Source organism: Triplophysa dalaica, chromosome 18 (genome assembly GCF_015846415.1).
Source record: "Triplophysa dalaica isolate WHDGS20190420 chromosome 18, ASM1584641v1, whole genome shotgun sequence".
In the NCBI taxonomy this organism is placed as follows: Eukaryota; Metazoa; Chordata; class Actinopteri; order Cypriniformes; family Nemacheilidae; genus Triplophysa; species Triplophysa dalaica.
This window is the reverse complement of record NC_079559.1, coordinates 11,235,701-11,257,060: the sequence shown is the minus strand read 5'-3', so window position 1 is coordinate 11,257,060 and position 21,360 is coordinate 11,235,701. Positions and strand designations below refer to the sequence as shown.

Here is a 21,360-nt window from a genome sequence, read left to right as displayed (position 1 = left end):
AAAAATGCGTCTTGCGTAACCAAGCTGTTGGTTTGCATTGTGAAGTTAAGGTACATTTATTTTTATTCGACCTGCATGTTTCTGTCTCAGAGGGTATCATTTTCAAAATAGCATTTGATAAGTGGTTTGGTTTTGACTCCCAAAAGCAGTGCGATTAAACCATATCTATGAAACATCTGAAGTGCATAACAACAGTTATTTTGTTGTCATAGTGAGGTCATTTTGAACAGGTCTGGAGCTGTCTGTCTGGAGTCGTGACAGAACATGTTTTGCTCAACTGTAGCATTTCTCTAATAGAAAATATTACTGAAGGCAATGCATTTTAATATTATTCTTCATTCTGGCACTGGCTTTTAAAAGGATTTAGTGTTTCCCTATTTTTTGTTTCATTGTTTTAGGGAGGTCATGAGAGAGTGAGAGAGAGAGTTCTGTGTATGTTTTATATAGAGGGATTAAAGGCATGTCCTATTTGAAAGCCAACAAATATTAAAGAGGAGATAAAACACATGGATTCAGGCTAGACTCTGTTTTCTCTGGTTTTCTGTGGACTTTGTTTGCAAATAGTTTTTTAAAAATATACTAAGTCACATTTCTAATACTAATATTCAAAGCACAATATGTAGAGCTACGGAAAGAATAGTCAAAATGTAATTCAGTCAGCAGTTCTAGATGTGTTGTGGCCATTCCAGTCCAGTATCTGTTGAATTTCAACAAAACCAAACCTTGGGAGTGACATGAAGTCATCCAACAGCAATGTGAAAGACTGACAGCATGACAAGACACATGAAAACTATCGAGATTATTCCTTAAAAAATAATTAAAAGTAATTTCTACTTTTTTAAAAATGCATGTAGAAATATTACTGTTGTATTGCTTAAAAGTGAATATGAACTTGTTTCTTTGCATAATTTGAGGTCTGAAAAAAAAGTTATTTTCTCCTATTTTTACCTGTATCCCCAGTTTTCATTTTCTGCAAACAGATGTAAAAAGAAACAATATTTTTATTTGAAATTCGGGAGAATTATTGTTTGTAGTTCTTAGAATGAAACTAAAATGATAATTTTACCTAAACACACCTATAGACGGTTTCATCGTAACATCATAAACAAACATTACTGCGCATGCTTACTTTTGTGACCCCAACTGAACTTCCGGTACACATTCACAAACAATAAAGTGCCTGTAGATTATTTCCGATAACAATCAAATGAAACCTGGAAGAGCCGTTTCAGCAGACAATGTCATATTATGCTTCTATATGATAATCATTGTGTTTAGCCTCAGTCATATGAAGCGGTTGAGCCGGTGGACCTGGATGAGTTCCTGATGTCACAGCTGCGCAGTGGAGATGCTGAGCTCATGCAAGAGCTGGGAGAGTTCCCCGATGATGACCTGGAGCTGGAGCTGGTGGAAAGAGAATGCAGGACCATCCGGCCCTCTGTTCCAGAGGAAGGGTAGGTGTTGATCAATTTTTAGTGAGGTCAGATGCTCTTGACTCTTTGAATAGATTTGATAATGGACGAATAAGCAGCATTATAGATAATCAATAAAGAAATGTCACATTCTTGTCATTTACTTTGGACACATCCCATATGTTCTATGTTTTTTTTTGTGTGTCTTCAGAGTGGAGCTGGACCCTCACGTGAGAGACTGTGTTCAGAGTTATATACAGCCATGGTTGGTGGTTAGCAGAAGGTACATTTCCAGAGATTTCCAAAGCAATCAAAAGTCTATCTCTGTAAAAGATATGTTCTCACACTCTTTTTTTGTCTTGTTTCATGCACAGAACTCAGGAATATGGATGGATCTCATATTCAGAGAGGACAGACGCTAACAAAGTATTACAGAGACAGATATTTGAGTCTGAAGTTCAACCTGATAAACAAGAGCAGCCGGTAAGCACGCTATATTCATCCTTCTTATAAACAGAAGTATTTTTGCAGTTACAACAGAGCAGTGAATTTAGATGTTGCACACTTTGTTATTTACGCAATCTGTAAAATGACACAACACTTTTTTTCTGTAGTTTTTGTTTTTTAATTAATTTAAATTACCCAAAAACGGAAATTTTGTAGTCATTTACTCACCCTAAAGTGGTTCCAAACCTGTATAAATGTCTTTGTTCTGCTAAACACAAAGGAAGATATTTGGAAGAATGTCAGGAACCAATTTACTGCCATAGTAGGGAAAATAAATACTATGGGAGTCAGTGGGGGATGAGATCTGTTTGGCTGTTTGAGTAAATTAATTTTCATGTTTGGGTGAACTATCCCTTTAATTCCTCCCTTTCATATATGCAAACAATGTTCTTGAAAATATGTAGAAATATACACAGAAGTAAAATATTTTTTATTGTTCTTTTACTTTTTCTTTTACTTTTATCACCCTTGGTCACAATGGCCTTGGTTGTCTGGGACCATGGACCTAATGAGACATGAATATTCATTCTGTCCCCTCTGTTTCCGTGCTAACATGACTTGCCAAGACTTAATTATGCAAACCGAAACAATGTTTTTTCATGAGTTCAGAGTCTGTAGGGAACCCCAGACCCACTCTTCAGTTCTGGAGCCTTTAAAGGGCCTCCAGCATTCACTGCAGGGGTTATTAGCAATCCAGACGAGTAGCAGTCGTCACACTAGTCTCCACTGTGCTCTGCTGTGTGGGGTTTCAAGTAGATTAGGAAAAATACAAATGGTATGGGAAGGTCCAGACAAGACACACTGGATCATGGGAAATCATCATTCAGAGCCGGTGCATATGGTTCTTATATTTGGCGATTAACAGAAATCTCTTCTATGTTTTTTTGAGAATCATCCATCTCAAAGGCTTATGGTCTCTCTGGGAAAAGGCATTCATTTTCGAACATTATAGATCGCTTGTGTGATCTTATCCACATGCATTAACATGGCAAGAGTTAAGCTGCAGTTAAAGAGACTTTTTTCGACCAACGCGTGACAGAAGAATGCGAAGTACTTAATTCAGTTTAGCCATGATGTTAAAGCACAGTGCATGAAATTTAGCGGCATCTAGAGGTGAGCTTGCAAATTGCAACCAATGGCTCACTCCCCCCTCCCTTTCGAGCACTACGGTGGCTGACACGGGACTGAGATGTTGTCATGTTTTCACTAATTTGCCAAAGGAGATAACGTATTTGCGAAACACGCTCTTAGGGCAGTTTGTCCATTTAAGGACAACGTGCCGAATTCCATGCAAGTGGACCCGCGGTGTATGTAGATAGAAATAGCTCATTCTAAGGTAATAAAAACATACCGGTTCATTATGTAAGGCCTTTATACACCTCTGAAGACATAATTATGTATATTAAATTGCATTTCTGTCAATAGATCTTCCAAAATATTACACACTGGACCTTGTGTAATTTGAGATTGAAATCTGATTGTTTTCTATGTTTGGCAGGAAAAGTCCCCGTCCCTGACAGCACTGTGTGATGATTCGTCTCGGACCACCCTCACCTGCTCAGACTTCAACTTGCGTTTACTCCAGCCGGACCCTCGGGTGGACAGCCTTTTGCGCTTCAGCAACCCAGAGGAGCTGGACCGCTTCAACCAGGAGTCCAGACAGAGCAATCGCCATGGCGAGGTTTTCGGTCTATATCCACCTCTAGATGAGGTAAAGCTTTACCTGGACCTTCTTTATACAAGCAAAAGATGAAAAAAGATTTGACCCAAATTACTAATCTATCCTTTACTCTGTGCAGGAGGATGCTGTAGCGATTCGTCCCATTCCCGATTGTCCCAAAGAGCACTTTGGACAGAGGATCCTTGTGCGATGTCATAGCATCAAGTAATGCTTCTTTATCCTCCACAGTTGTTGCCTATTTTCTCTGAATGGTTGTTCTAAACTTGGGTAGTGGCTAATATTCAGCCCATTCGACTGAAGTTGGAAGCTCATATGGAAGTTGTAAAGTATTTAAAAGCCAGTTCCCCAAACCGTCACTATTTTCTGGAACAATTTTCTCTTATTTTTTTTCAACAACGTACTTATGTTTATATCTATCAATCTTAGATATCTACTTCTTAGTTTATTTACAATAGTATGCATTACCAAGACCACTGAGCAAAGCATGTTATTGATAATGAATAAAGTGAAGATTAATCAAATACATCAAAGAAATATGATGAACCGAATGTTTCTGCTGTTTATATTAGAGTTGTATATGATTTTGAAAGAAAAATATTTGCTTATCCTTCTAGGTTGGAGATTGAAATCGAGCCCCTCTTTGCAACGATGGCCCTCTATGACCTGAAGGAGAAGAAGAAGGTCAGTATCTGATTGTTTTATTATAAACTAGAAATGAAAAATGTGGACTTGCGTACACAAACAACAGATGACCCCTTTAGAAGCATTTCTTCACATACTTGACATGCTTTATATAATTATCGTAGAGAGTAGAAACATAATTAATAAATATTCTTTTTGTCAGTGGACTTCCTGTTCGTCCTCCCACGTTCTTCAAACTCAGAACAGAGCAGGACCTTAAAGAAATTGTTCATCCACAAATGAGAATTGTTCCAAACCCATATGACTTTCTTTCATCTGTGTAACACAAAAGGAGATGATAGTGAATCTTAGCCTTTATTCACTTTTATTTTATGGAAAAAAAATCAGAATTAGTGTTATTTAAAATCCTGCGAGTCAGCTAGAAGAGCTTTGTGCTAGCAACAGTAAGGTCAAGGGTGTGATTCCCAGATAATGCATTCAGGCTATCCATTTGTTCAGCATATTCAAGTACATTTGGATTAAAGTGTCTGCCAAATTAATAAATTGTGAAAGAATAGTTTTCAACCCTTAATTCTAACTTGATTTAAGTCTCACCTCTCAATCAAATCTCTGACAATGACTATAACAAGAACTTCTACTTCTAAAGGCATAGAAATGGGTCTGACTGAAGCGATTACTAAAACCAAAAAATCTTCTCATGTGTTCCACATAGGAAAAGAGTCATAAGCAGGTTTTGAACATCATCGAGGGTAATCACATGATGACGGATTTCTATTTTAGGGTGACAGTGCGTTTAAAGGGATAGTTCAGCCAAGAACTCAAATTTGCAATTTATTTACTCACCCTAAGGCCATCCGAGATGTAGGCGACATTTTTTCTTGAGTAGAACCATAAAGAAGATTGTTTGGTCTGCAGCCCTCTCTGCTTCATATAATGGGAGTCTATGGGGTCCACCTGTCTAAGAGTTCCTAAAGCACATAATTCCAAAAAGCGGTTCCTGGCGACATGTTGATGTTTCGTGAAGTGACTTGGTCGATATTTTCATAAATTTGAACATCATTTTTAATAATATTAGCCATACTGTACAGCCTCAGCACTCCCTTTCTGAAGGTGGCGCTAAACGTACCAGACGCTGGCATGCCAACCGCCACCAAATACTACCAGAAAAAGATTTCAATTGTGTGCAGAGGCTGTGCATTATGGCTAATATAATTAAAAATGACGTTCAGTTTTATGAAAATATCAAACGATTCGCTTCGCGAAACACCAACATGTCGCCAGGAGCCACTTTTTGGAATTATGTGCTTTAGGAACTCTTAGACAGGTGGACCCCATAGACTCCCATTATATGAAGCAGAGAGGGCTGCGGATTAACCAAACAATCTTCTTTATGGTTCAACTCAAGAAAAATGTCACCTACATCTTGGATGGCCTGAGGTTGAGTAAATAAACGGCAAATTTGTCAGATTGTTGAGTAAATACAATCTGATTGTTGAGTAAATAAACAGCAAATTTGTCAGATTGTCAGAACTCAAAGCAGGTTTTAAATGCAAAGTGTAAATGCAATGCCATGCGCATTTCCAAATTAATGACAGCCAGCAGACATCATATTCTAGAGGAATGTCCTCAACCGTAAGATTAATCTTCTTTAACTTTGCATGAAAAGGTTAATGACCATGTGCGGGGTGTCAGGCTGTCTGATTCGTGCTAAATATGGACTTCCAAGGCTTCGTGTTCACTTAACATTCTTGATATGCCTCAGTTATACTTAGATTGCATTATAATAATGTTAAAGATGACTGTTTGTCAAAAAGAGGGAGATGGTCAGTATGTCTAGGGTATTTCCAATCTAACTGTTTATAGGTAATAAAAAAAAAAGATTATTGAGAAAGGTAAACCTATAACAGTGATTAATAATTTGAATGCCCAGGATGTTTTTTTTAGCATGAAATCAGAAGTCAAACATCCTTTCAGCACACATGAAGACAAGAACCTGCAACAGAGAGAGTCAAAAGTTACAGATTGCATGTTCTTTTGCATCCTTTTTTGTAACTGCTGTCCATGTTAATTAGGTTTGTGATTCCTTTAGATTTCAGAGAACATCCACTTGGACCTGAACTCAGATCAGATGAAGAGTCTCCTGCGCCCGCACACCCCCCACATAGATACCTCCACTTTGGCCAGAGCTGCCATTTTCTCCATCTCCTACCCATCTCCAGACATCTACCTGGTCATTAAGGTAGTTTAAGTTCCAAATTTACCAACAAATGATATTTCCTTTGCTAAGATGATGATGATGGGCACAGATGTGATGAAAAGAGTCAATTGTGTGTTGTAGATTGAGAAGGTTCTTCAGCAGGGAGAGATCGGGGATTGTGCTGAACCGTACATGGTCATGAAGGAGAGCGACACAGTGAAGGTAACCACAGAATAACGCAAAAACTCTGCCTCATGGACTTAAGTATGTGGACACCCTGGGTTTGGCAAGGATCCGTAATTCCAGCGGAGACAAATCTTAATGATACGGCATACAGTGACATTTAAGATAAGATAATTGTGTGTTTACAACACTGTGGAAATAGTTTGGGGTAAGATGTTTCCCAAGCACGATAACGTCTCTATGCACAAAGCCCAGACATGTAGCTTGTTTAACATCATTCTTTTTCAAATTATGATAATCGCAATTTGAATAATGCAAAATTTGATTAACAGTGTAATTTTTATTGCTTCTATTAGAACAAAGACAAGCTGGAGAAGTTGAGGGGTCAGGCAGAGAGCTTCTGTCAGAGGCTGGGCCGCTACAGGATGCCGTTTGCCTTCGCCACGGTTAACATCATGAGTGTGATCAGCTCCACGCTGGAGCGAGAAAGCGCTGAGACGGACAGCATCAATGGTGAGTCATCATTACACCATTTTGCTCCATTCCTTACCATGATGAATTATTGTGTTTATATGTGTGCTTCAATTTCTCTTTGGCACAGGCAGGGGTTTAGACAAAAAGAATCTGCCTAGACGTAACTCTGACAGATTTAGCTTGATGGAGGACAACTATTCTCTGTCTGGCTTTAAACCAGCTGTCACTGTGTGTACGTTCTTCAAGCAGGTATTGCTTTCGACTATTATAATGATTCCCTATCAAATAAGTTTATTGACATTTATGATGTGTGGTAGTATCTGCTTTCTGTAATGGATTGTGAAATAAAGTGTTGATAAAATGATTTTATGCATCAAAATTGGAACATGAAAAGTATGCGCTCCACAAAACAGTACAGCTAGATATTTGTGCTGTTTGACAGGGGATTAGAGAAAAAGAGTTGAAAAATGAAAGGGCTTGATATAAAGTTACCTTGAGCGCATTATTTCATTCTTCACATTCTCTAGATGAATCAGAGTCTGCATACTTTAACTCCAGCGGGAATGATGACTGCATTCTTAGAAACACTCATATAGATAAAGGTGCTTCACGCTGTCATAGAAGACCTTTTTGTCTTAAACATCCGAAGAACCTTTATGGCTCAAAAATGGTTCTTTGTGGCGAAAAAAGGTTGTTCAGATTATAGAAAGGTAAGTAAGAGATGGTTCTTTAAAGGGATACTTCACCCAAAAATCACGGTCGTGTTGTTGCAAATCGGTATACATTTATTTGTTCTGCTGAACACAGGAAAGATATTTGGAAGAATGGTTATGACCAGACAGATTTTGCCCCCCATTGACCACCATAGTAGGAAAATTCAATGGCAGTCAAAACTGCCCCAGAAATGTTTTCTGTCCAACATTCTTCAAAATGCCTTTTTTGGGGTTCAACAGAACAAAAAACATTTTTTTCTACTATGGTGGTTATAAGCATTCTTCCAAATATCTTTCTCTGTGTTCATCAGAACAACCACATTATACAGATTTGAAAACAACTCGAAGGTGAATAATTATGACAGAATTTTCATTTTGGGTGAAGTATCCCTTTAAATAACTTTTGACTAAAACGTTCTTTATGGAACCAAAAATGGTTCTTCTATGGCATCGCTATGAAGAACCTTTTAAGCACCTTTATTTTTAAGAGTGTCTGAATGTGCAGTTCTCCATAAAAAGACAAGATATTTTTCAAAAGATGTCGTACTTGTAAATACAGTGACAATCTCCTGTTTGTCGTGCAGGAAGGAGAGCGTCTGAGTGACGAGGACCTTTTCAAGTTCCTGGGGGATATCAAGAGATCTTCCAATCAGAGACGTGTTAAGATCATACCCGGTGAGGAGAAATTCGAACTCTTTCTAATCTTTCTTCAGCAGAAGTGTCGAAAATCCTGATATAAACTTACGATGTTCATTGGCCAGTCATAAAAAGCCATATCCAGGGACCAGAACTGGACCAGTAACCACCCAAAAATACCCTTGTAACAACAACGTTCTCAAAATGTGTGTGTGTGTGCTTCACAGGTTTTGTGAGACTTGAAGTGTCCCCAGTCCCAGACGTAGTGCCTGGGTGTCTGTCCCCTGAACTGATTCCCGTGAAGCCTGTGTCTGAGAAACATCCACGAGCAGTTAAAGAAGTCCTAGAGTTTCCTTCCAGCGAAGTCTATGTGCCTCACAACATATATAGGTGAGCCCTCATCACATACACATCAATGCTTCAAGTCGATATAAAACATTGCTTGTGACATATTTCTGTCTGAAAAAAAGGGTGGAGGGGGTGACTTTAGGACTTAAGTCCATCTTGATCCCTGTTATAAATTGCATGTAGTCAGTGCCTGATATTCTTAGTCGACATGTGAGTGATTTGCGCCATCTAGTGGTCAGTTTATGTTTCTACAACCAAATAAGAATTCCAGGAGGAATAATTGAACTTCGTGCATAGTTTTCCCCTCATCCTTTAAACATTACTTTATGTAACTATTTATTTATTGTTGTATCACATTACAGGAACTTCCTGTATGTTTATCCTCTGAGGCTGAATCTTACCAACCGTTTGACATCAGCTAGAAACATTACAGTTAAAATCCAGTTCATGAGTGGTGAAGACCCCAGCTGTGCCATGAATGTGAGTACAATGCATGAACACGAACACACACACACAGCTGAATGTTAAAACTCAGGAAACCTAATAACAAAATCTCTCTAAAGGTGATCTATGGAAAATCAAGTGGTCCTGAGTTTCTTCAAGAGGTCTACAGCCCAGTCACATACCACAACAGGTAATCCTGCTTTCATGGTTCACCTCTGATAGTCAATATATCAGGCTGGTGTGATAGAGCACTTATCTTCTCCACTGCAGGTCTCCAGACTTCTATGATGAAGTGAAGATCCGCATGCCGGCTCGTTTAACCAAGAAACATCACCTTCTCTTCACCTTCTTCCATATCAGCTGTCAACAGAAACAGAACCAGACAGGCAATTTGGAGACTCTCATCGGATATTCAGTGAGTGACAGATTGTGTTCTCCAGCACACACACAGATAGCGGGTTTTAGTGACATCTGCACAATCTACCAAACAAAGATTACATCTGTAAAGATCATTAATATGTATAATTGTAATGGTCACAAGTACATATGAACGTTAACGTCTCTAATTGATTTTCTCTCGGCAGTGGTTACCCATATGGAATAACGACAGACTACAGACGGGGCAACAGTGTCTGCCGATCGTTTTGGACAAACTTCCTCTCAACTATTCCATGCATTCTCCTGAGGTACAGTAGACCAGTTACGTCTTGTTTTTGTTGTACTTCTAAAGAGGTTTCATTTTGTCACTTTTCTTTATTTTTGTTATGTTTAAAAATGATTTTTCATCCAAGCTTTTGTGTTAAAGGTCCAATATGGAAGATTAAGGAGGATCTATTTAAAGAAATGCAAATAGAATATAACTATGTCTTCAGAAGGTCTATACGTGACTTATTACATAATGAAGTGTTATGTTTTTTTTACCTTAGAATGAGCTATTTCTAATATCTAGAGTACATAAACCACGGGTCCCCTTACATTGAATCCACCATGTTGTTTCTACAGTAGACCTAAAGGTCAAAAGCGTGTTTCATAAATTCATTATCTCCTCCGGCAAAGAAGCGAAAACGTGACGACATCTTACTTCTGTGTCACCCTCCGTAGTGTTTTGAAAGGGAGGGATGGAACGAGCTGTTGGTTGCAGTTCGCAACCTAACCGCTAGATGTCGCTAAATTTATACACCGGACCTTTAAAGTTGTAATTTTTAGTTCTTTTATGTTGTATTTAGAAATTGCCAGCTCAGGTTCCCCCGGTCAAATGGATGGAAAACCACAAAGGACTGTTCAGCCTTGAGTTAGCCTGCATGTCCTCAGTTCAAACACAGGTGTGTAACACACACAGCTCTATTTCTAGTACATTCAGCATTTAAATATATCTAAATTTAACACATTATGCAACGGTGATGTGGCCCGTTTCTGTTTATCATCTGGTTTTCCTTAATCACAGGACAGTCACCTGGAACGTTTCTTTACTCTGTGTCACGCTCTGGAGGGGAAGACCACGTTCCCTCTTCGAGTGGGCGATGAGAAGATCTCTGAGAACATGTTTGAACACGAGCTGAAGATGAGCATTATCTCGCTGTCCTCCTCCGGCCTGGAGCCGCTGGTACTTTTTCTCCATCAGGTTTTGGACAAGCTCTTTCGTCTCATCATGCAGCCCATGGTCATCGCAGGACAGACCGGTGCGTTTCAAAAAGTGTTGGACATTGGACTCTGTAGTACTAGAGATCACTAATGAGATTTAGATTTGTGTGTTGCGCCGCCTGCGCATGTTGATTTTCTCGCATTTTTTGTCTTGAAAACATGTGCTTTTTTGGTTAACCTCAAGATGTTTTACCATTAAAACATTAAAGTTTAAGAATTTGAAGAATTCTTGCAAGGGACCTACAATGCAACAACCGTTAGGTTTTTGCTTGAATAATTCTCAAATGTATTTGTAATCTTGTTTTCTTTATCTTGTGCAGCAAATCTGGCCCAGATTGCATTTGAGTCAGTAGTGTCAGTTGTTAACAGCCTTCACAACAGTCAGGAGCTGGCGAAGGACCATCAGGGAAGAAGCTGTCTCTTAGCAACGTACCTGTACTTTGTGTTTCGGTTGCCAGACTCGCAGCACGAAATCCACACCACAGGTGCGACTTTAATATCATGCAGACCACCACTAATACAATACTACACAAAAGAAAGAGAGTTTGTTGAGAGTTTTAGCAGTGTTTGTGAGCTACACCCACAAGTGGAGCATTAAAGGAACAGATGACCGCCCCCAAAATAATTGCTTGCTGTTCCGAACCGGTGTGACTTTCTTTCTTCTGCAAAACACAAAAGAAGATATTTTGAAGAGCGTTGGAAACCAACATTGAACCACCCATCTATTGTATGGACACCAACAACATGAGAATAAATCAATAATAGAGATTTTTTTTGATAGCGACATCCCTTTAGAAATCAAACCAGAATTTGTTTTCCTTCAGTATACTTTATACTTTTCTAAATAAATACAAGAAAAGAGGTTTTATGTTTGTAATCGGGGTCCTAAGACTAAAATCGAGGTTTATGTTCACCAGGCACGGGAGGTCAGATGGCTCATCCTGAGAACAGGTACAGCACTCTGACTCGCACCTCGGCGACGACGGTGGGCTTAATGCTCCTTCAGTCACGGATCCGATCCAGCAGCAACCCTGATATACCAGCACCGCACAGCCCAGAGGACTCCGAGGTCGATAATATTCTCGCAAAGGTACACAACCTGAACTATATACACACATATACACTTTTGCTGTGTTTCTTATGCATCAACATTTTGATCCCCACCAGGGTTTAAATCACCCGGGCAGTCGGGTTTCCACCGCTGTTAACCTTCCCGGAAGTGCTCAGACCTCTGCAAGCACACGACCTGCAAACAAAAAGGTTGACAAGATCACCCAAGAACATCTGTCATTTTGACGGATGTTGTACTTGTTAACAAGATTCATTTGTGTCTGGTTCTTTTTAGTTATTCCATGAGGAACTGGCTCTTCAGATGGTGGTGAGCACCGGAGTGTGCCGGGAGAACGTCTACAAATATGCCTGGTTCTTCTTTGAGCTTCTTGTAAGAGGGAAATCTGATTATTATCTGAGATTGTGATCTATGCTGATAAGCCAACCTGTATATTTCATCTTTATGTTAAACAAAATCCGTTGAGTGCCTATCGTGTATGGTCGTACGGTGTACCGATGCTACGATAGCATCGCGATGGTATAGCTTCAAAATAGCTGTCATGCTGCTTTTATAATGGTAATATGGTTGTACTGTATTGTTACATAGGCGCATTAATGTTAATTTGTACACTTAACGTTACATCTGGCTTTTTACAGTGTTTCTTAAATGAATCTATGTTTTGAACAACTCGAATGAGATAATGATTCAGCGAATCATTCATCAAGACACTTGCTTTCTTGATGAATAAATCAGTTTTGAACGAATTGGTTGAATGACTCACTGACTCGGTAAAACATTTCCCGCCACCTACTGGCCGTTTTATGCTTCGTTCACGAAACAAGCCACTTTGTCACTAACTTTTGTTAATAAGATGTGTTGTGTAAGATATGTATATGCTCTCCAGGTGAAGGCCATGAGTCAACATGTGTCTCAGCTGGACAAAAAGACAATCGCTCGAAGGAATCGATTCTCAGACCGCTTTAAAGATGACATCACTACTATTGTCAACGTGGTCACGGCTGAGATCGGGAGCATTTTGGTTAAACAGCACAAGGTGACTGAATCGAGGACAATAGTGTCTGCGTCTTAGATGGACGAATGTGGTGTGTCTGTGATGTTAAAAAGAGACGTGTGTGTTTATCTACAGGAGCTGGAGCAGGCGGAGAAGGTTAACATCAGCTTGGCGTTCTTCCTCTATGACCTGATGTCTATTATGGACCGTGGCTTTGTGTTTCAGCTGGTAAAGAATTACTGCAACCTGGTGAGGACGCTCATCTTATTTACTATCGATTATCTTAACCGCATTCAATTATTCAAAGATTTTCTGGCACAAACACTCTCGCTCATTCTCGCTCTGTAGAAGTCCAATTAAACTATTTTTGGCACGAGATTGAAAATCAAATAATTGGAAAAATCAGTGCAGGGCAAACTACAAACACAGAATTTAGTTAAAAAAAAACAATCAAGATTAATTAGGATAAAATGTTTTGCGTACTAAATGCAAGTGGTGGCGAAATATGGAGAGAATAAGAATAGGATCAAGATGTGTTGCAAGCCGAATTCAAACATTAAACCACTCTTTTATCTCTTCTCCTTTCATCCAGATGGCAGCCAAGGGCATGAACATCGCGACTTTAATCAGTATGAGACTTGAATTACTGAGGGTCCTGTGCAGTCATGAGCACTACCTCAACCTCAGTCTGTTCTTCAGTAGCCCTGCCTCCGCTCCCGCCTCCCCCTCTCCCTCCACCTCCTCGCAGGTCATTCTGCCGTGTAGCTCTATTACAACCCATCCGATACTCCGTGTTTGGAAACGGTGGCTGATAAACCTGTGTATCTCTCTCACCAGACCTCCAGCTCGTACAGTTTTCAAGACAATAAGATTGCGTCCATGTTTGACCTGTCGCAGGATTTTAAGCAGCGCCATTACCTGACCGGTATGCTCCTGACCGAGCTCAGTACCGCATTGGACATGGAGTCTGAGGGGTGGGTCACCATCAATAAGCAAATACTGTATATAGAGCAAAAAATAGAAATTCACAAATGAATAAACTTCTGCTAGGCTGAATAGGCTACGTAAATCAGTCGATAAAATTAATAAATCAGAATTGGTGATCAAAGTAGATCTTGGGATGAATGGCAAATGTATGGGGGTCTATGGGTATTGTTGTGGATGTGTATTAATGTATGGACATGAATTATTGTAGGACACTAAGCGCTGTGAGATGTGAGAAATTCCAACAATAAAGTGAAATTGAATGATATTTTGATGCTTTGTGTGTGTGTGCAGGGGGAGAGTCCAGCAAAAAGCCATTAATGCAACTTACAGTTTATTATGCGCTCACGATCTGGACCAGCGCTGCTCAAGGCCCGAGGTCAAGGCTAAGATCGCCGCTCTCTACCTCCCCCTTGTGGGCATCATCATTGACTCCATCAATTACCTTGACTTCACAGGTACTCCACACTTAAGAGTTCTCTCCCAGGCGTCTGTTTTTGGTAGTGCAGTTGTTAATCTCAGTTAGACTTAATGGGTTCTTCTAGCCATTGGGCCAATGTGCTTGATTATGGCTCTCTTGTGGTGCATTATGGGGGTTTGAAATAAATCAGGTTTTTAGACCTATTCATTTGTGTGCGTGTGTTGCCTTCACAGTTTCTGATTCGCGTGGCGGTAAAAGCAAGTCGGGTGGGCCGGAGGATGACCCTGATAGCGTCACCCCCATCAATCAGTCCGTTGCCCTGGCAATAGCTGGAAATCCCTTCAACACCCTGGCAAGGAACGCAATGATGTCTATGGCTACTGTGGTAAGTTTTTAAGTTGCATGATTTATAATATAATGCATGTTTTTGTAAGGCTGTCAGTCAAGAAATTATTTGTGTTGCCATGGTGACTTTATGACTACATCTTGCTTTTTATCAAATAAATAAAAAGGATGTAAAATTGATTTGATTTGACTTAGAACAGCTGTGTAGGAACATTTTTATCTTATACACTTTAGCAGTATACAAAAATATTTTTTAAAGCATGAGCCTGTGATTGACCAATCAGAATGAAATATCCCTTAACATAAGTGTAGAAACTATTTGACTGTTTGTGTTTTTGTTAAGTTATGATTTGGAAGAAACTAAATCACTACTAAGAGTCTAATCACGATGTTCTCCGTCAATGTCTTCTTGTCCAGACGGGGAAAACGACGAACATGCTGACGGCAGAGACCAGCCGCAATCTGCTCATGTGTTTCCTGTGGATTATCAAGAACGCGGACCAGAATCTGGTCCAGCGCTGGACCATAGACATGCCCATCTCTCAGCTGAGCCGCCTGCTGGAACTGCTCGCCATCTGCATCTCCTGCTTCGAGTACAGGGTTAATATTCAGCATCATTCTCTGTTTTTGATCTTCTGTAACTTGAACTGTTTACTTAGAGTGACAGGAAGTAGTTTGAGGATACGGATTTATCTTCTGGATTGCTTTCACGAAGACGAACACATGGTTTGTTTGTGTAGGGGAAGCAGAGTTCTGATAAGGTGAGCACACAGGCCCTGCATAAGTCTCAGCAGGCTAAGGCACGTCTGGAGGAGGCTCTGTTGGGAGGGATCGGAGCCAGGGGGCAGATGATGAAAAGGGTGGGAGGTGAGCTGCATCTCATTTACTTTTTAGTTTTCCCTTTAAAGGCAAAGTTAAGCCAAAAATGACAATTTTGTCACCTTTTACTCGGCCTTAAAGAGACAGTCCACCCACAAAAACATTCTGTCATCATTTACTTGCGCTCAAGTTCTGTATCGGTATTTATTAAACTACAATAGTAGGAAAAATTACTTTCTACGTTCTTCTTTTGTGTTCAACAGAACAAGGAAATGTATAAAGTATTTTTTCCTACTATGGTAGTCAACGGTGGCCATAGCTGTATGGTTAGAAGCATTCTTCCAAATATCTTTCTCCATGATGATCAGAAAAAGGACATTTATACAGATTTGGAACAACTCGAGGTTGAGTAAATGGCGACCAAAATTTTATTTTGGGGTGAACATTTAGACCTTTTTTGTTATTTTTAACATGATTTTGCTTAATTCCTATAATTTCTTTCATAAAACAAGGCTTGTAGTGAATGTGATTCATTTTGGTCCATTTTGTAGCGTAAAATGAATAAACCTAAGTTTGAAGTGGAAACCTTATAAAACACAAATACATTACGTACAAGAATGACGAATGCATTGTTTATTTTCCACAATACACATTTTTTGTTTTACCTTAAATGCTGTCTACTCTACAGACTTCCTTTGTTTACATGTTTTCTAAATATGTCCCATCTTTGTATGTTGGCTGTGTCTTGTGGAAGGTAACGACAGGACTTTGGGTCAAAGAGAGAACTTGCGCTGGAGGAAAGACCTGACACAATGGCGCCAAACCAACGACAGGCAGGACAAGTGAGCGGAAAATAATAGCGTCCTTTCATGGATCAAATCCATTTAACCTGCAGGGCTTACGGACATTTCTACTGTTTTTACTTTTCCAACTGAATTGATTTCTACTGTTTGGTATTATTTTCTTCAGATCTAAAGCGGAACTGGATCAAGAGGCCATAATCTGTGGAAACCTGGCAACTGAGACCAACCTCATAGTCCTTGATCTGCTGGAGATGATAGTACAGGTTAAAGACAACACATGTAAACACAAAGCTTACTGTTTTCGGTTGGTTTGTTGAGAGTAACATATGTGACTCTGTCTCTCAGGCGGTTCCTCTGGCAGACTGTAAGGATAATGTGGTTGGTGGGGTACTAAAGGTCCTGCTGCATTCTCTCACCTGTAACCAGAGCAACACCTTCCTGTCACACTGTTTCAGCACCTTACGGGCTCTCATAGTAAAGGTACAGACTCATGTGCGGTAGGCAACGTTATGTAAAATCACAATAAAGCTCTCCCACCCTACTGCTAAAGCCACTCTAATCTGCTGGTGTTTTTAGTTTGGAGACTTGTTGTTTGAGGAGGAGGCGGAGCAGTGTGCAGACCTGTGTCAGAAAGTTCTCCATTACTGCAGCAGCTGTGTGGACAGCAACAGGAGTCAAGCTTGTGCTACTTTATACCTGATCATGAGATACAGCTACAGCTCTGCCAGTGTAAGACTCGTATACAAACACTATTATACCTGATCATGAGATATAGAGCTGCAATACATATGCACATATTTTTATTAAATGCAGTTTAATATACAGCCAAAATTTTTAGACCACTCCAGTTTTGCTTTTATCGGCATTTATGCATATAATGTTTCAATTCCAATCCAGTATCGGTTTAATTTCAACAAAAACAAATCACTGGAGTAAAATACTGTACTGTTAAGTCTAACAGCAATGTGAAGTACTAGAAGGCAAAGGCTTATTTTATTATATGTGAGCACAGGAATTGTTTTTGTAAAATTCAAAATTATTGATTTTTATTTTATGCCAAAAATCATAAGAATATTAAGTAAAGATCATGTACCATGAACTTTATATTTGTGAGTGGATGACCTGCCACAGTGGCCCTGATTAACAGCTTCAAAGGCAATTTTCTCAATATTTAGATTTTTTTGCTCCCTCAGATATCTGAGTTTCTCAACCGTATATTGTCCTATTCTAACAACTCATACATAAACAGAAAGCTTATTTATTCAGCTTTCAGATTATGTAAAATCGACCCAAAAGACATATAATCATTTATGACCTGATCCTAAAATACACGTAAAAATATTATTAATATGTTGTTTAAACATGAATATGAACTTCTTTACAAACATTGCATATTTTGGTCATTTTTACAGGATTGTCGCGTTTCGGTTTTAATAGTAATTTGAGAGAAATGTTGTAACTGGTGCACAGAAGGAAACAAAAATAATAATTTTACTTAAATACCCATCTATAAATGTGTTTACAAAACCTGAAAATAGTTTTGCAGTGGTCTCTTAATTTTGTCCACTGCTGCACTTTAAAATAGGAGTAGAAAGTAAATGAAACATTTCTGAAAATTGTATGAAACTAATGTGAATACAAAAAAAACATCAACATGTTTTAAAAAATACTTATTTTTAAACTGCAAAATGAATTTCTTGCTTTGTATTTTTGTCTTATTAGTAGTTGACCAAGAAATTCTCTAATCTACATGACAAGCAAGATGACATAAGATATTAAGTCTTGTTTTTCTAAAAGAATTAAGTAAGTTTATGCCTAAAACAAGCAAAATATTTGACAGTGGGGTGAGAAAAAATAACAAAAATAAGTTTGAATCAAGCTAAGCCCCGAATTATGTTTGTTTACCCCACTAGCAGATATTGTTTGCTTGTTAAAAACTCACTTAATTTTTTCAGAAAACAAGAACATCTTGAGTCATTTTGCTTCTCATTTTGTATTTAAATGTAAGATTTTTCTGACAATTCTACTAAAAAACAAGACCAAAATACTTTGGAGTTTTGCAGTGATTTTTCACACATTATTATTTATCACTGATAATAATGTCAAAAACACCCCCAATAACCAAATCAAGATGACCATCACACAAATAAAACTCACTGCCCCCTTTACGTCACTGATGCTTCTCTCTTAAAATGACGCAGATGTAGCACTGCAGACGGTGTCTGTAAATGTTATTCATCCGTCTGTCTGTCTGCTGATAACACCAGCCTGTCACTATTCACCGGCCATCTCTGTGTGCAGCGGGCTGATGGCTGGAGTGTTTCCTTTGTTGACTCGATTTCTCACCCCCCTCAGCCCTACCCCACCAGATGGCCATGTTGTTTGCCATCTCATTCATCTTTAATGGCCAAAGGATGGATTTCTCTCCCTGTCTGTGTGTTTGTTTGCTTGTTTGGTTTGTAAAAGGCTCCAGCATTCGACCCAGCCGTCGGCGTAACCTTGAATATGTCATGTTGTTTCCTTTTAGCGACATATCACTAAACTCCCCCCAGCCCTGGTTTGTTGATATGTTTCACAGAAAAAGCGTTATTTATCAGTTATGTTTTATATAAGTATCAATTTGTTTCCTCAAACTATCCTGATGAAAACTATGAATAGACACAATTGTCTACATCCAATGTCGAGGCGGTAGAAGAGAAACATTTGAGATATTAAAGTAATCCTGTGATTTTATTTGACACACATTAGATTGAACACTAAAAACAGGCATACGGGCTTCCAGTGCAAATATAACATTAATCGTCTCTGTATTGTCGATCTCGAGCCATTCTTCACAGCACAACTGACCTAGATGTGAGATTTGTGACGTCTTCAGATGCCTCACACATACGCTCAATTAAACATAATGGTGCCATTGAAATGATCCATTGGCAATTATACAGGGGTTAATGGGAGATCATTTTGCAGTTTCCTGATGCTAAGCAAGATGGATGGAGCATTTGCAGCCCCTGGCTCAAACCACCCTCGGAATCAATGATCTGAGGCTATGACAGCAATGGCCAAAGGCAGTGTGGCGTTTTCTTTCACAGCCTAACACCTGTATTTGACAATGTAACCTTCAATATCCTCAGCAGGGCCAAGCCAGATAAATGGCACAGCTCGAGGTAACTGGTACACGGGACACTGGAAATGACATCTTAAGCAGTATACAAGCTTTTGTGAGATATTGATGCTGATGTGTTACAATCATATAAAAAAATGTTTTGTTCATGAAGCATATAAAACAATATCGCAAAACAAACATTCTCTGATGCTGTTTGGATCCTTTTGGATGAAGTCCTAGTATAATGATGTAGATGGAAATTTTATTCATCTTAAAAAAATGCAATGTAAAGAAAGTGTTTGTTTTAAATTGATCTTTTTTCGTCGCAGAATTTCTCTAGAGTCAAGATGCAGGTGACGATGTCTTTGGCCTCATTGGTTGGAAAGTCTTCAGATATCCACGAGGAGTACCTGCGGCGCTCTTTCAGAACCATTCTTGCGTATGCAGAAGAGGACACTGAGATGCAGTCCACACAGCTGCCTTCACAGGTAAGCTAGCTTGGACCGGTGTTATATTGAATGTTTTAAGCAACTTCTTATAGTTAAAATGACAGCAACTATTGAATTAGAATAATGAGGAAATACTTGTTAATGATGTCAGATGAATTCAGACACAGTGCATAAAATACAGAAGTGGACAGTACTTCAATATTTATATTTAAGAATTTTTTCAAGCATCTGTACTTCAAAGTATCAAGTGTTTTAGAAAACGCATATTTACATATATCATACTTTTTACTACACTGCATCTCATAAATACCTTCTGTTTGTTTTATACCTTTTGATTCTTACTGTAAGTATATTAAACATCTGGTACTTTCTTTCTTTAAGTAAAATTGTAAAAAAAACAGTTAGCACGTGCTAGATTTTTTAAGGTAAAAAAAGATAAGTTAGTAAAAAATATGATGCATACTTTATAAAGTAGAATAGTAAAATGTATGTAAAAACACACTGATAAAGTACAGATACTTGAAAATGTGCTTAAACGTAATAAACATTTAAACGGATAGTTGAAGAATGTTGTCATCCTTAACTTAGTCTCTTGTTGATTTAAATCTGTATACATGTATTTGTTCTGTTAAACCCAAAAGAAGATATTTTGAATAAAATAAGAAACCGGGGTACCATTGACAACAATAGTAGTTTTATTTCCTACAATGGAAGTCAATGGTGCCCCTGAACTGTTTGGTTACAAACATTCTTACAAAAAATTATTTTGTGTTCAATGGAACAATAAATGAAAACTTATATTTACGACAGAATATTAATTTGGGGTGAACAATCCCTTTAAGTACTGGACACATGTCAGAAAATAACATGTGTTAAAGCTGTGAACATGCACAGTGTGGTTTGAGTTTGGACCAGACAGGAAAAAGCATGTTGACAATAAAAATATTCAATAATAATTATTTGATTTCACCTATAGGAATTAATTTCTATCTTTCTTTAATTAATATTAGGCCTGAATTACCAAATTCTGTCCTCACAGGTGGACGAACTTTTGAGGAACCTGAACAGTATCCTCTCAGACACAGTTAAGATGAAAGAGTTTCAGAAGGATCCTGAGATGCTTATGGACCTCATGTATAGGTACTGCACACACACACACACACACACACACACACTCTCCATGAGCTAAAACAAAATCTGCTTCTGCTTTCAAGATGCCAGGCCTGTGGTTTTCTTCTCTGCTTCCCATTTTGCTGTGGTTTCTACTGTTTGTCTACTGTTTTAGACTAACCATGGTAACCAAGTGGTACATAACCATGTAGAGTGCCTCACATGCCAGTCCACAATTTGATTTGACATTTGGAAAATAAATGGATTATTGACAGTTAGACAGTTTTCATAAACCCTGTGTGGTCAGGACACAGATTTAGAGAGGAGCAGTTTTGCATCATCCTCAAGGGTTTAAAGGAAAATATTTTTTTAATTAAACATTAGA

The 21,360-nt window shown here is 38.7% G+C and overlaps 1 protein-coding gene across 2 annotated transcripts in view; it reads left to right on the top strand.

Annotated features, from left to right (window-relative positions):
- The window catches only part of dock8 (dedicator of cytokinesis 8), a 38,619-nt gene that overhangs the window by 11,329 nt on the left and 5,930 nt on the right, over nt 1–21,360 (top strand). For both annotated transcript variants that reach the window (XM_056772548.1, XM_056772549.1), the window contains 36 exons: nt 1,279–1,454; nt 1,624–1,695; nt 1,787–1,895; nt 3,418–3,630; nt 3,719–3,804; nt 4,215–4,281; nt 6,332–6,481; nt 6,581–6,661; nt 6,979–7,135; nt 7,224–7,345; nt 8,394–8,484; nt 8,673–8,835; nt 9,156–9,273; nt 9,357–9,427; nt 9,508–9,652; nt 9,822–9,923; nt 10,464–10,559; nt 10,682–10,916; nt 11,199–11,363; nt 11,796–11,968; nt 12,046–12,138; nt 12,224–12,319; nt 12,834–12,983; nt 13,077–13,190; nt 13,534–13,689; nt 13,779–13,915; nt 14,220–14,383; nt 14,580–14,731; nt 15,109–15,291; nt 15,432–15,558; nt 16,265–16,352; nt 16,480–16,576; nt 16,659–16,793; nt 16,890–17,042; nt 19,746–19,904; nt 20,905–21,005. In XM_056772548.1, the coding sequence (XP_056628526.1) occupies nt 1,279–1,454; nt 1,624–1,695; nt 1,787–1,895; nt 3,418–3,630; nt 3,719–3,804; nt 4,215–4,281; nt 6,332–6,481; nt 6,581–6,661; nt 6,979–7,135; nt 7,224–7,345; nt 8,394–8,484; nt 8,673–8,835; nt 9,156–9,273; nt 9,357–9,427; nt 9,508–9,652; nt 9,822–9,923; nt 10,464–10,559; nt 10,682–10,916; nt 11,199–11,363; nt 11,796–11,968; nt 12,046–12,138; nt 12,224–12,319; nt 12,834–12,983; nt 13,077–13,190; nt 13,534–13,689; nt 13,779–13,915; nt 14,220–14,383; nt 14,580–14,731; nt 15,109–15,291; nt 15,432–15,558; nt 16,265–16,352; nt 16,480–16,576; nt 16,659–16,793; nt 16,890–17,042; nt 19,746–19,904; nt 20,905–21,005 (4,697 nt within the window). The remainder of the gene's footprint in view (nt 1–1,278; nt 1,455–1,623; nt 1,696–1,786; nt 1,896–3,417; nt 3,631–3,718; nt 3,805–4,214; nt 4,282–6,331; nt 6,482–6,580; nt 6,662–6,978; nt 7,136–7,223; nt 7,346–8,393; nt 8,485–8,672; nt 8,836–9,155; nt 9,274–9,356; nt 9,428–9,507; nt 9,653–9,821; nt 9,924–10,463; nt 10,560–10,681; nt 10,917–11,198; nt 11,364–11,795; nt 11,969–12,045; nt 12,139–12,223; nt 12,320–12,833; nt 12,984–13,076; nt 13,191–13,533; nt 13,690–13,778; nt 13,916–14,219; nt 14,384–14,579; nt 14,732–15,108; nt 15,292–15,431; nt 15,559–16,264; nt 16,353–16,479; nt 16,577–16,658; nt 16,794–16,889; nt 17,043–19,745; nt 19,905–20,904; nt 21,006–21,360) is intronic.